At 41.7% G+C, this 13,952-nt stretch overlaps 1 protein-coding gene across 7 annotated transcripts in view; it reads left to right on the top strand.

The window, feature by feature from the left end:
* Window positions 1-8,148, top strand: part of LOC106562867 (GTPase-activating Rap/Ran-GAP domain-like protein 3) — a 225,564-nt gene extending 217,416 nt beyond the window's left edge. For all 7 annotated transcript variants that reach the window (XM_045689799.2, XM_045689794.2, XM_045689796.2 and 4 more), the window contains 2 exons: window positions 2,304-2,424; window positions 4,830-8,148. In XM_045689799.2, the coding sequence (XP_045545755.1) occupies window positions 2,304-2,424; window positions 4,830-4,995 (287 nt within the window). In that variant the 3' untranslated portion in view covers window positions 4,996-8,148. The remainder of the gene's footprint in view (window positions 1-2,303; window positions 2,425-4,829) is intronic.
* The last annotated feature ends 5,804 nt before the right edge of the window (window positions 8,149-13,952 follow it).

Raw genomic sequence — 13,952 nt, 5'->3', positions numbered from 1 at the left:
ACCAAGGAACTTGAAGCTCTCAACCTGCTCCACTACAGCCCCGTCGATGAGATTGGGGGCGTGCTCGGTCCTCCTTTTCCTGTAGTCCACAATCATCTCCTAAGTCTTGGTTACATTGAGGGATAGGTTGTTATTAGGGCACCACCTGGCCATGTCTCTGACCTCCTCCCTATAGGCTGTCTCGTCGTTGTCGGTGATCAGGCCTACCACTGTTGTGTCGTCTTGCAAACTGAATGATGTTGTTGGAGTCGTGGGTGAACAGGGAGTACAGGAGGGACTTAGCACGCACCAATGAGGGGCTCCAGTGTTGAGGATCAGCATGGCAGATCTGTTGCTACCTACCCTCACCACCTGGGAGCGGCCCATCAGGAAGTCCAGGATCCAGTTGCAGAGGGAGGTGTTTAGTCCTAGGATCCTTAGCTTAGTGATGAGCTTTGAGGGTACTATGTTGTTGAATGCTGAGCTGTAGTCAATGAATAGCATTCTCACGTAGGTGTTCCTTTTGTCCAGGTGGGAAAGGGCAGTGTGGAGTGCAATAGAGATTGCATCATCTGTGGATCTGTTTGGGCGATATGCAAATTGGAGTGGGTCTAGGGTTTCTGGGATAATGGTGTTGATGTGAGCCATTACCAGCCTTTCAAAGCACTTCATGGCTACGGACGTGAGTGCTACGGGTCTGTAGTCATTTAGGCAGGTTGCCTTAGTGTTCTTGGGTTCCAGGGACTACAGTGGTCTACTTGAAACATGTTGGTATTACAAACTCAATCATGGACATGTTGAAAAGGTCAGTGAAGACACCTGCCAGTTGGTCAGCACATGCCCGGAGCAAACGTCCTGGTAATCCGTCTGGCCCCGCGGCCTTGTGAATGTTGACCTGTTTAAAGGTCTTACTCACGTCGGCTACGGAGAACATGATCACACAGTTGTCCAGAACAGCTGATGCTCTCATGCATGCCTCAGTGTTGCTTGCCTCGAAGCGAGCATAGAAGGGATTTAGGTAGGCTCGTGTCACTGGGCAGCTCGCGGCTGTGCTTCACTTTGTAGCCTGTGATAGTTTCCATGCCCTGCCACATAAGACGAGCGTCGGAGCCGGTGTAGTACAATTCAATCTTAGCCTTGTATTGGCGCTTTGCCTGTTTGATGGTTCGTCAGAGTGCATAGCAGGATTTCTTATAAGCTTCCGAGTCCCGTACCTTGAAAGAAGCAGCTCTACCCTTTAGCTCAGTGCGAATGTTGCCTGTAATCCATGGCTTCTGGTTGGTTTAAGTACGTACTGTCACTGTGGGGACGATGTCCTCGATGCACTTTTTGATCAAGCCAGTGACTGATGTGATGTATTCCTCAATGCAATCGGAAGAATGCCGGGAACATGTTCCAGTCTGTGATAGCAAAACAGTCCTGTAGTTTAGCATCTAGTTCTTCTGACCACTTTTTTATAAACCGAGTTACTGGTGCTTTCTGCTTTCATTTTTGCTTGTAAGCAGGAATCAGGAGAGCTTTGTACGCGTCTGTGTGTGTGGAGTACAGTTGATCTAGAATGTTTTTTCCATCTGGTTGCACATTTAGCATGATAGAAATTACGTAAAACTTATTTAAGTTTCCCTGCATTAAAGTCTCCGACCACTAGGAGTGCCGCCTCTGGGTGAGCGGTTTCCTGTTTGCTTATTTCCTTATACAGCTGACTGAGAGCAGTCTTAGTGCCAGTGTCCGTCTGTGGTGGTAAATAAACAGACACAAAAAGTATAGATGAGAACTCTTGGCAAATAGTGTGGTCTACAGTTTATCATAAGATACACTACTTCAGACAGGCAAAATCTAGAGACTTCCTTAGATTTCGTGCACGAGCTGTTGTTTACAAATATGCACAGACCACCCCCCTCGTCTTACTGGAGTGTGCTGTTCTATCTAGCCGGTGCAGCGTATATCCTCCTAGCTGAATATCCATGTCATCATTCAGCAATGATTTCGTGAAACATAAGATGTTACACGTTTTGATGTCATAGCTTTTACCTGGATTCACCTGTTCAGTCTATGTCATGGAGAGAGCAGGTGTCCTTAATGATTTGTACACTCAGTGTATTTAGTATATGTTTCCCTCGCGGGAATTAAACCTTCAACCCTGGTATTGCCAGCACCATAACCTGTTCTAACCCACTGGAACCATCTCAGCATTGGAACCACAGTGATTGTAATGCTATATCCTCATTTGAAGGGGTTTAGTGAATGTCTGTGTTATGGTCGGTTCTTAGTGAGCAGTTATGGTTATGTTCCTTACTGAATGGTCTTCTGTGTCTCATGCTCAGGCCTAACCGAGGAGCCGAACGGTAAGTCCGACAGCAGCATTGTCAAACAGAGGAAGATGAGCAAGAAGACCACTGAGGAAGAGCCAAAGGCACGAGCACTGACCTCCACTGGCAGTGACAGGTGAGTGACCCATATCTTCGTCAGCAACTCATTACCCTAGATAGTAGCAGTAATTAGAATTTTAAGTCATATACAGTGGCAAGAAAAAGTATGTGAACCCTTTGGATTACCTGGATTTCTACGTAAATTGGTCATGACATGTGATCTGATCTTCATCTAAGTCACAACAATAGACAAAGTGTGCTTAAACTAATAACACATAAATTCTTGTATTTCCTGTCTATATTGAATATATCATTTTAACATTCACAGTGTAGGTTAGAAAAAGTATGTGAACCCCTAGGCTAATGACTTCTTCAAAAGCTAATTGGAGTCAGGAGTCCGCTAACCTGGAGTCCAATCAATGAGACGAGATTGGAGATATTGGTTATAGCTGCACTGCCTTATAAAAAAACACTCACAAAATGTGAGTTTGCTATTCACAAGAAGCATTTCCTGATGTGGCCCATGCCTCGATTTAAGAATTGTTGACTTGCATAAACCTGGAAAAGGTTACAAAAATGTCTAAAAGCCAGTCCACAGTAAGACAAATTGTCTATAAATGGAGAAAGTACAGCACTGTTGCTACTCTCCCTAGGAGTGGCCGTCCTGCATGTTTAATCATGCTGTTTAATCAGCTTCTTGATATGCCACACCAGTGTCATGACGTTGGCCTCTTTTGGTACAGGGAGGACAGTTGACCCCCTCCCTTTTGCACCACCACCCAACCTACCTTCCCCCCAATCCACCCTGTGTGTAAAGGGTTGTAAAAACTCTAAAATTCCAGGAGAGTCTCTGGCCACATGGCCCATAGAGAGACACAGGAAATTCTTCCAACTCATAGAATTGGAGAGCCAAGCGACATTTTGTGTTCTGGAGAAGGTATGGAAGATTGAAGAATCCAGCTACGAACTGATCCGCTTGGTACAATTTTGTGATACTCAGAAGAGACAATATAGCCATATTACCATAAACTGTTTATATAATAGCATCATAATGGTTGTATAGAATGTATTAATAAGGATAAAGCTTTTGTAAGACATTGAGATGCTATGTACTGATGTAATGTGATAGAATTGTATTTCTGTAACCAAGTCTAGCTCAGTCATGGGCACGCCCCCAGGGACCCATACAGGACCAGGCGTCATTTGACAAGCCTGTTCGATGGGCACTATAAAACACCCCTTGATTTACATTTCCCCAGACCAGGCCTCCACTCCATTGCGAGTTGGCCCATAGGTTTGACCATCCAAGTACTCTACTGAAAGTGAACTATACCACGTGGTTAACTTTTAGACTATCGAGACCGACAGAATAAGAACAAGTCTTTGATATTAATTATTAGTCTGCAGCTAAGTAAATTATATCGTTGAACGCGAAGACCAACGAAACAACCATTCGATGACGACATTAATGAATGTCGCTTTGAAAGATCCATTCTAACCGAGAGAGAGACTCTCCATCAGAACTACTCTCCAACAAGAATCAGAACGACACACTGAGCGTAAATATATATTGATTGCAATTGTTCCCGAATGAGTGAGCCTTCAATTGTCAATTGTTAATATTAATGAACTCTGTGTGCCACAGCTGACCTTTTATGATCCATTGTTCAACAGGCCGACCTGCCTGTTTAGCCCACAAGGGCACATTCCTCTACCAATCCTTTGTGACGATAATTACTGTTTGTATGTTTTCTGTTAATTACTTAGTGTAGTAAATAAATGATTTTAAGACAATTGATGTATGGATGATTTTAGTAAAGACTGGGTTCGTGCAGATACAACAATTTACGACGTTTGGAATGAGACTGGACTCGAGGTAAAATACACCATTTAAACCAGAAGATAATCGGCCTATACTATAATAGGATATAATATTATAGTACAGGAAAGTTATTATTAGGAAAATTATAGCTTTGTATTCTGAATATTCTCCTTGGTGCCCCGATCTCCTAGTTAATTACAATTAAACGATTAATCAGTTTAATCGCGTGATAATAATTACAGGGAGCTAATTGATAAACATATCTTCAGTTTAATGGTACCCCAAAGACACGACACCAGTCAGGTGGATGTATTAACTCAGCAAAGGGGAAATGCTCAATAAGAGGGATGTAAAGAAATGTGTGCACAAAATTTGAGAAATAAGCTTTTTGTGCGTATAGAACATTTCTGGGATCTTTTATTTCAGCTCATAGGACCAACACTTTACATGTTGCGTTTTATATATTTTTTCAGTGTATATATTTTTTAAAGGCATATTTGCTACCGTGAAAAAAGCATTCATAACTAGAAGTAGCTCATTTATGTGAACGGAAGATTTGCATAAGTATTCTAGTCTCATGCGGTTATTTCAAGTGATATGAGTGAAAAATTTTATGAAGTAATGATTCAAACTGATGGGCATGCTCTGTGTCCAATCAGGATGGGCTCAAAGTCAGCCGACACGGACTCAGACGTCCAACGGCACTGCTTGTCCAGCTCGGATGTGGAGCAAGAGAAAGCAGTGCTTCGAGAGGAGAGCCCGCCGTTGGCCAGCCCCTTCAATCTCTCCACAGCCTTCGATGATGATGTCCTGGACCTAAAGTGAAGACCATCCCATCATGCACTTCTCCTTCTCATCCCCCTCTTTTCTCTCCTTCTGTCATTTTGTTTTTTCGTTTGTTGATTTCCTGTTTTTGTTTTGTTATCTCCTTTGTCTGGGTCTTCATCCTCAGACATGGTGGGTAGGAGGATTAATAGTGTAAAGTGTGTGTGTGTGTGCGCGTGTTTCATAAGCAGTCGGTCCCCAGTCAGTATGTGTGTCTGTGTGTTGCACCGCAGCGAGTAACCCAAAGAAAACAAGGTCATTTGAGGTGGTGTGGTTTGTTCAGAGTACAGATGTCATTATATGGCAAAAGGTTTCTTCTATAAACGAAAACTGAATGTAAATCTACACACCAAGGCACAACAAAAAATTGTTTTGAAACAGCACCCTTGTGAAGTGGTTACGGCTTACCTTTTATTATATAATCTGTGATTATTTCCAATTACACTTTCAAATGTAGTATAATATATGTGTATTTATGTGTACATCTATTTATACATTAAGATGCATACACATTGACAGACATGAATACCTTTATAGATATAATATACATTTTATTCACATATTTAGTAAATGTACAATGTTTTATGCTCTCCATGTCTGTCAGTCTTGTTCTATTTCCTTCCCAACTCGGTGTGCAGGTATACAGGACTGGACTAGAGGTAGAGTTTCCCACAAGTGCCATTTCCCCACATCCTCCACTAAACTACAACTCCAATCAGCCACCAGTCACCACTCCTCTAATTGGCTGGTCTCTGACAGTAGCAGTCATAATCATGTGTCCCTCTGTAGATAACATCCCACAGTGACTCTGTGAGCTAGGTTTAATAAGCATAGAGTCAAACACACCCACACCTCTAAAAGCACCTACTGTCCTGTCTCTGGCTATCCCTGAGAATCCATGGGGTCCACGTTTTCACAGAATATTCAGTCTCCTATACACAGATCGCAACCTTCCCAGACAGTTAGTTTACTGTGGCCCAACACAGTTTAGTCAAGGGCCAATTGGCCTGTTAGCGCATCGCCTTTACAGTGGGCCTTTAAAGTCTGTCCGCTGTTGGTTGGGCCGCTAGTGGCATCGGCTGCCAACAGGATGCCCTCAGGTTGTGTGCTTTATAGTGGTATGCAGACTCTTAGCCACCAGTGGTTCACTTGTTAGTTGGGTGGGAGAATTGATCAAGTGGCCAACTACTTCCATTTAGGAGTGATGTAATGAGGTAACATAGTCAGTCATAGGGTGCATCCCAAATAGCACCCTATTCCCTATTTAGTGCACTAATTTTAAGCAAGGCCCGTAGAGCTCTGGGTAAAAGTACAGTGCACTATATAGGGAAGAGGCTGCCATTTGGGATGCAGGCAGTGGATGAGAGGCCAGACAGATGGTAGGTACTGTAGCCTACCTCAGAGTCCTTATAGGAGCTATTTGGTAGAAGGAATTATCTCTCCTCTCCAGCTGTTCAATAGGAGCAAGGCATAACTCACCAAGTGCAATGGAACATTGCATGAAACACAAGAGTTATGATGCATGTAGAGCGAGTCGGCTGAAACAGCACAGAGGAAGCCATAACACTTAGCCTCCTCTGGTACCAGAGATATAGTAACGAGAGCAATCAAGCCCAATGATTAGGGTGATATCAGCCTATCAGTACATGGGTCAGCGGTCAGACATCAATCAACCAATCAAATGTATTTATAAAGCCCTTTTTACATCAGCAGATGTCATAAAGTGCTATACAGAAACCCAGCCTAAAACCCCAAACGATGTAGAAGCACGATGGCTACAGGATCCTATGAAGAAGCCTAGAGAGGAACTCTGAGGGGTGGCCAGTCCTCTTCTGGGGGGAGATTATAAGAGTACATGGCAATTTAAGGCCAGATTGTTTTTCAAGATGTTCAAACTTTCATAGATGATCAGCAGGATCAAATAATAAGCAGTGGTTGTAGAGGGTGCAACAGGTCAGCACCTTAGGAGTAAATGTCAGTTGGCTGAGAGAGAGAGAGAGAGAGAGAGAGAGAGAGAGAGAGAGCGTCCGTGACAAGGTATAACGTCGAAGATCTCTTGCCACTCAAGTGACTCATTACTAGAGAACCATGGGAACTGTAGGGTCAACACTATATGTAGTGTACTTGAGGTAGCCCTGCCTGCGACTACAAAATCAATGTCACTCTCGGCTCTAGAGGGAATTTCCTATTGGGGTAACGGGCTAATGGTTAGGACGTTGGTTTCTCCCGTGGAAGACCAGGTTCAGATCCTACCCTGACATACAGGAGGATATTGCCTTGGCAGTGTCTTATGCTGCATCATCCTGAGCAGTGTTAGGGATGAGACATTGGCTAAAGTACCATTTTGGCTATGTTATTATTACTACTCTACAGGTCAAGGTGATATTGCTGAGAAGTACACGTATTAGGGAAAGTTATTGGCTAAAGCATGTGCATCCATTCGGCTACGTGAGCGCCCTCTGGGTGGTCGGCTTGCGACATGGCACCCCTCTTCTGATCTTGCATGATCCCCCTGCCACCTTTTTATCTCTCTACCTCTCTCATTGTCTTCTGTTACTCTCTGTAATTGCCTGTCTCAATGTGGCCTCCTTCAACACTATTACGCAAAACTGGAGGGATGAAAAAAGTGAATAAATAGGGGTACTATTATTGCAATGGAATTGTACTTATTTATTATGCTGGTTCTTACCATGAGTGTAGGTGAATGGGGGTGGGATATCTGGCGGTTTGAAGGTTTGTAATACAGCTTCTATCACTTTGATCGTTCTCCCTGTTTCTCTCTCCTTTGTTTCCGTTGGCCCTGTTACGTTCACACCGCCCGACTCCTTGATGTTTTCACAGTGGTTTTTGTATCTAAATCAATATTTACTGTTTAGGCTGTTGCTCAACTGCTCTGTGATATGAAAACGGAAGAAAAAAAAGAAAAAAAACACCAAGTGTCTTAAAAATAATGTATCGCCATCGTTTTTAATGCCAAGTACTACTTGTAAATGTGTGTGTTTCAAATGTGGCCTCAAATGAAACTGAACTATTATTATTATTATTATTATTTGAAAAATTGTTTCAATTATTTGAACAAGTGCTGTAGACCACTGCTGTGAAAGTAGTAAATTCTGCTCATTGATATGTAATAAATATTTATGAAATTTGAAACATTTTGTTTGTAGTCTTTCTAATAATGGCATTGTTATTTTTGGCGCTGTGATATAAAAAATAGCTGGAAACCTGATATGTACCCCTCTCTGTAAGGATCTACCTGCTTCAACATCATAGCCATTTCCTGAAGTCAAATGGACAAATTTCCCCTTTAGTGGCCTCATGGGTGGAATATTTTTCATAATTCAAATAAATTTGCAGAGAATCTGGTGTTTCTATGTCAAATGGTTTTGTTTTATTTCAGTCTTCTGTGATTTATATAAAGTGTAATATTGGGATGAAATTCATCAGCTGACATGGTACAGGTGTCTTATTGTTTTTAAACTCGTAACCATTTGTGAGGTGTATATTTTTGTTTCAAAGTAGATTTGTTTAAGACTACAAAGAAACATTATTTGTGACCCTGATTTAGCCCACTGTTGTAAAATGTTACCTTACACTTTGTCCTCTGCTGTAATCCTTTAAAACTTCTGAATTATAAGACAATGTCATACTCATATACCAACCTAGAAAGCTGCCTGGCTCTTTTATCTTGGCCTGTCCCCAGTTGTGGCCCTGATTTGAATGATTCATAAGCTTCAGCCAAAAGCAATTTAAAAACATGCCTCTTGTTTAACTTTTTAAGGTATAGGGCAGTATTTTCATTTTCGGATGAAAAGCGTGCCCAGACTAAACTGCCTAATACTCGGGCCCAGAGTCAAATATTTGCATATTATTAGTATATTTTGATAGAAAACACTCTGAAGTTTCTAAAACTATATGAATGATGTCTGTGAGTATAACAGAACTCATATGGCAGGCAAAAAACGGAGAAAAATCCAACCAGGAAGTGAGAAATCTGAGAATTGTAGTTCTTCTTTTGAATCCCTATCAAAACTACAGTGTCTGTGGGGTCACGTTGCACTTCCTAAGGCTTCCATTGGCTGTCAACAGCCTTTAGAAACGTGTTTCGTCCTTCTCCTGTTACTGGGCAGATAATAGGAGCTCAGTCAATGAGTGGACTGCCTGAGGACAAAGGACTTGGTGATGCGTCAGCACGCCGTTCCTTCTTTTTCTTCTTGAATGAATACACTGTTGTCCGGTTGGAATATTATCGACGTTTTATCTTAAAAAGACCCTAAGGATTGATTGTAAACAACGATTGACATGTTTCTACGAACGGTAATGGAACTATTTGACTTTTCGTGTCTGGATTTACGCTTGCTCGTTATGCCTTTGGATAGTGATCTGAACGCACAAACAAAACGGAGATATTTGGACATAAATATGGAGTATTTCGAACAAAAATAACATTTCTTGTGTAAGTAGGAGTCCTGGGAGTGCATTCTGACGAAGATCAGCAAAGGTAAGAGAATATTTATAATACTAATTCTGAGTTTAGTTGACCCCAGAACTTGGAGGGTATCTGTATAGCTTGCTTTGATGGCTGAGCTTTGCACTCAGAATATTGAAATATATTTTAAAATCTGACACAGAGGTTGCATTAACCTGTTATGGCTAGGGGGCAGTATTTTCACGGCCGGATAAAAAATCTACCCGATTTAATCTGATTATTACTCCTGCCCAGAAACTAGAATGTGCATATAATTATTAGCTTTGGACAGAAAACACTCCAAAGTTTCTAAAACTGTTTGAATGGTGTCTGTGAGTATAACAGAACTCATTTGGCAGGCCAAAACCTGAGAAGATTCTGTACAGGAAGAACCCTGTCTGACCATTTCTTGGCCTTCTTGATCATCTCTATCCAAAACAGGGGATCTCTGCTGTAACGTGACACTTCCTACGGCTCCCATAGGCTCTCAGAAGGCGGCAAAAAGCTGAATCGTGGCTTTGCAGGCCCTGGCTGAAAAACATTAGCGCATTTAGATAGTGGTCGATCAGAGAACAGAGACTGGAGGCGCGTGCATGAGGCGACCCCATGTTTTTATTATTTCGTCGTTGAACGAAAACCACCACTCCCGGTCGGAATATTATCGCTTTTTTGCGAGAAAAATAGCATAAAAATTGATTTTAAACAGCGGTTGACATGCTTCGAAGTACGGTAATGGAATATTTAGAACATTTTTGTCACGAAACGCTTCGGGCGCGTAACCCTTCGTCACCCTTGGATAGTGTCTTGAACGCACAAACAAAACGCCACTATTTGGAAATAACTATGGATTATTTGGAACCAAACCAACATTTGTTATTGAAGTAGAAGTCCTGGGAGTGCATTCTGACAAAGAACAGGAAAGGTAATCCAATTTTTCTTACAGTAAATCTGAGTTTGGTGAGGGTCAAACTTGGTGGGTGTCAAAATAGCTAGCCTGTGATGGCGAGCTATCTACTCAGAATATTGCAAAATGTGCTTTCACCGAAAAGCTATTTTCAAATCAGACACCTCGATTGCATAAAGGAGTTCTGTATCTATAATTCTTAAAATAATTGTTATGTTTTATGTGAACGTTTATCGTGAGTAATTTAGTAAATTCACCGGAAGTGTTCGGTGGGAATGCTAGTTCTGAACGTCACATGCTAATGTAAAAAGCTGTTTTTTGATATAAATATGAACTTGATTGAACAAAACATGCATGTATTGTATAACATAATGTCCTAAGGGTGTCATCTGATGAAGATCATCAAAGGTTCGTGCTGCATTTAGCTGTGGTTTTGTTTTTTGTGACATTATGCTAGCTTGAAAAATGGGTGTCTGATTATTTCTGGCTGGGTACTCTGCTGACATAATCTAATGTTTTGCTTTCGCTGTAAAGCCTTTTTGAAATCGGACAGTGTGGTTAGATTAACGAGAGTCTTATCTTTAACCTCTATGGGACCGGCGGGACGAATTCGTCCCACCTACGTAACAGCCACTGCCATCCTGTGGCGCGATTTTCAAAATCTTCAAAATCATATTACTTCAATTTCTCAAACATATGACTATTTTACAGCCATTTAAAGATAAGACTCTCGTTAATCTAACCACACTGTCCGATTTCAAAAAGGCTTTACAACGAAAGCAAAACATTAGATTATGTCAGCAGAGTACCAAGCCAGAAATAATCAGACACCCATTTTTCAAGCCAGCATATAATGTCACCAAAACCCAGAAGACAGCTAAATGCAGCACTCACCTTTGATGATCTTCATCAGATGACAACCCTAGGACATTATGTTATACAATACATGCATGTTTTGTTCAATCAAGTTCATATTTATATCAAAAACCAGCTTTTTACATTAGCATGTGACGTTCAGAACTAGCATACCCCCCGCAAACTTACGGGGAATTCGCTAACATTTTACTAAATTACTCACGATAAACGTTCACAAAAAGCATAACAATTATTTTAAGAATTATAGATACAGACCTCCTCTATGCACTCGATATGTCCGATTTTAAAATAGCTTTTTGGTGAAAGCACATTTTGCAATATTCTAAGTACATAGCCCAGGCATCACGGGCTCGCTATTTAGACACCCGGCAAGTTTAGCACTCACCATAATCATATTTACTATTATAAAAATGTCATTACCTTTTGTTGTCTTCGTCAGAATGCACACCCAGGACGTCTACTTCAATAACAAATGTTGGTTTGGTCCAAAATAATCCATCGTTATATCCGAATAGCGGCGTTTTGTTCGTGCGTTCCAGACACTATCCGAAATAGTAAAGAAGTGTCGCGCGCTTGGCGCAATTCCTGACAATAAAATTCAAAGTATTCAATTGCCGTACGTCGAAGCATGTCAACCGCTGTTTAAAATCAATTTTTACGTCATTTTTCTCGTAGAAAAGCGATAAAATTCCGACAGGGAATCTCCTTTTCGGCAAACAGAGGAAAAAATCCCAAAGGCGGGGGCGGTCGGGGTCACGCGCATAAGCTAGTGTCTCTTGATGGGCCACTTGATAAAGGCGATAATGTGTTTCAGCCTGGGGCTGGAATGACGACATTCTCTTTTTTCCCGGGCTCTGAGAGCCTATGGACGACGTGGGAAGTGTCACGTTAGAGCAGAGATCCTTAGTAAATGATAGAGATGGCAAAGAAGTTCCAGAAATGGTCAGACAGGCCACTTCCTGTAAAGGAATCTCTCAGGTTTTGACCTGCCATTTGAGTTCTGTTATACTCACAGACACCATTCAAACAGTTTTAGAAAATTTAGGGTGTTTTCTATCCATATGTAATAAGTATATGCATATTCTAGTTACTGAGTAGGAGTGGTAACCAGATTAAATCGGGTATGTTTTTTATCCAGCCGTGTCAATGCTGCCCCCTAGCCCTAACAGGTTAAAATTGTGTAAAATAGTCATATTTTAGAAAAATTTAAGTAATAGCATTTCTAAGGTATTTGAATAACGCGCCACAGGATTCAACTTGCTGTTGAGTAGGTGTGACGCAAGCGTCCCACCTAGCCCATAGAGGTTAAATCTGCAGTTAGAAAAAGAAGCAGCCACCCTGCCACTGATTTGGTAAACAGCTGAGGGATGGGGCTGGAGAAATGTAACCACTCAAATGCATAGATAGACCTCTGGATGTAAGGACTGACCATCCATGATATCAACATTAGTTTTAACCACGTTTTGAGGTCTTACAGCGTTTGTTTACAATTACATCATTTACAAACAAAAGTAAGGCAACATTTGTATTGTCATGAGAATCAATAATAAACAGTTGCATTTGTTATGTTCACTATGTAGCCCTTGTGTATTATTGTTGTGTGCTCCTTTTGACTCACATTATCTGTCCTATGGGAGCCACCGTATCTGCTTCTTGTTATGAATGTGAGGAGAGCTGTACCTAATAAACACCCCAGCAGTTTATAAAGAATTTAGCTTGTCTCGTTCTTTCAACATAACAGTATTCTTTCTCTTTTTATTTTTATTTTACCCCTTTTTCTCCCGGTATCCAATTGGTAGTTACAGTCTTGTCTCATTGCTGCATCTCCCATACGGACTCAGGAGAGGCCGCACTGCTTCTTGACACAATGCCCACTTGACCCGGAAGCCAGCTGCACCAATGTGACGGAGGAAACACCGTGCACCTGGTGACCGTGTCAGCGTGCACTGTACCCGGCCTGCCACAGGAGACACTAGTGCGCGATGGGACAAGGACATCCCTGCCGCCCAGAATCTCTAGTGGCACAGCTATCACTGCGATGCAGTGCCTTAGACCACTACTCCACTCGGGAGCCCCGTAATAGTATTCTCTCTTGATCGGAGATCCTTGAGTTTCCCAGCCTTCTGTCTAGGCTATATGCCTGTGCTTGAAATCAACAAAGGTAGAAATAATGTCAATGTTTTCAAATATGTATTATTGTCACTGGCAGTTAAACTTAGCAACACGAAATAGACACTTTAACTATACATGTCACAATTCCAAACCTAACAATGCACAAACAGTCTATTTTCCGGCAATGGATAAAATACAAACAAACCTTGCTTACATTTCAAAGCGAGGGCAAATATTTCAGCCTTGTGGCAAAAAAATATTCTCATAAAAAAGCGATAATATTCCGACCGGGAATCTGCGTTTATTTAAACAGACAAAGGAAAAGAAAGCATTCGGTCGACTCGGGCACGCGCCTAAGCCCATAGAACTCTGAGTGGCTACTTGCCAAAAGCGATAATGTGTTTCAACCAGAGCCTGCCTCGATATCGTTCAGCTTTTTCCCGGGCTCTGAGAGCCTATGGAAGCCGTAGGAAGTGTCACGTTATTGCACAGATCCTGAGTCTTCAATAAAAAGAGCCAAGATGAAACACTACTTCTCAGACAGGCCACTTCCTGCTTGAAATCTTCTCAGGTTTTGGCCTGCCATATGAGTTCTGT

Source organism: Salmo salar, chromosome 11 (assembly GCF_965601325.2).
Source record: "Salmo salar chromosome 11, fSalSal1, whole genome shotgun sequence".
Classification (NCBI taxonomy): Eukaryota; Metazoa; Chordata; class Actinopteri; order Salmoniformes; family Salmonidae; genus Salmo; species Salmo salar.
This window is presented reverse-complemented; position numbering and strand designations above follow the sequence as displayed.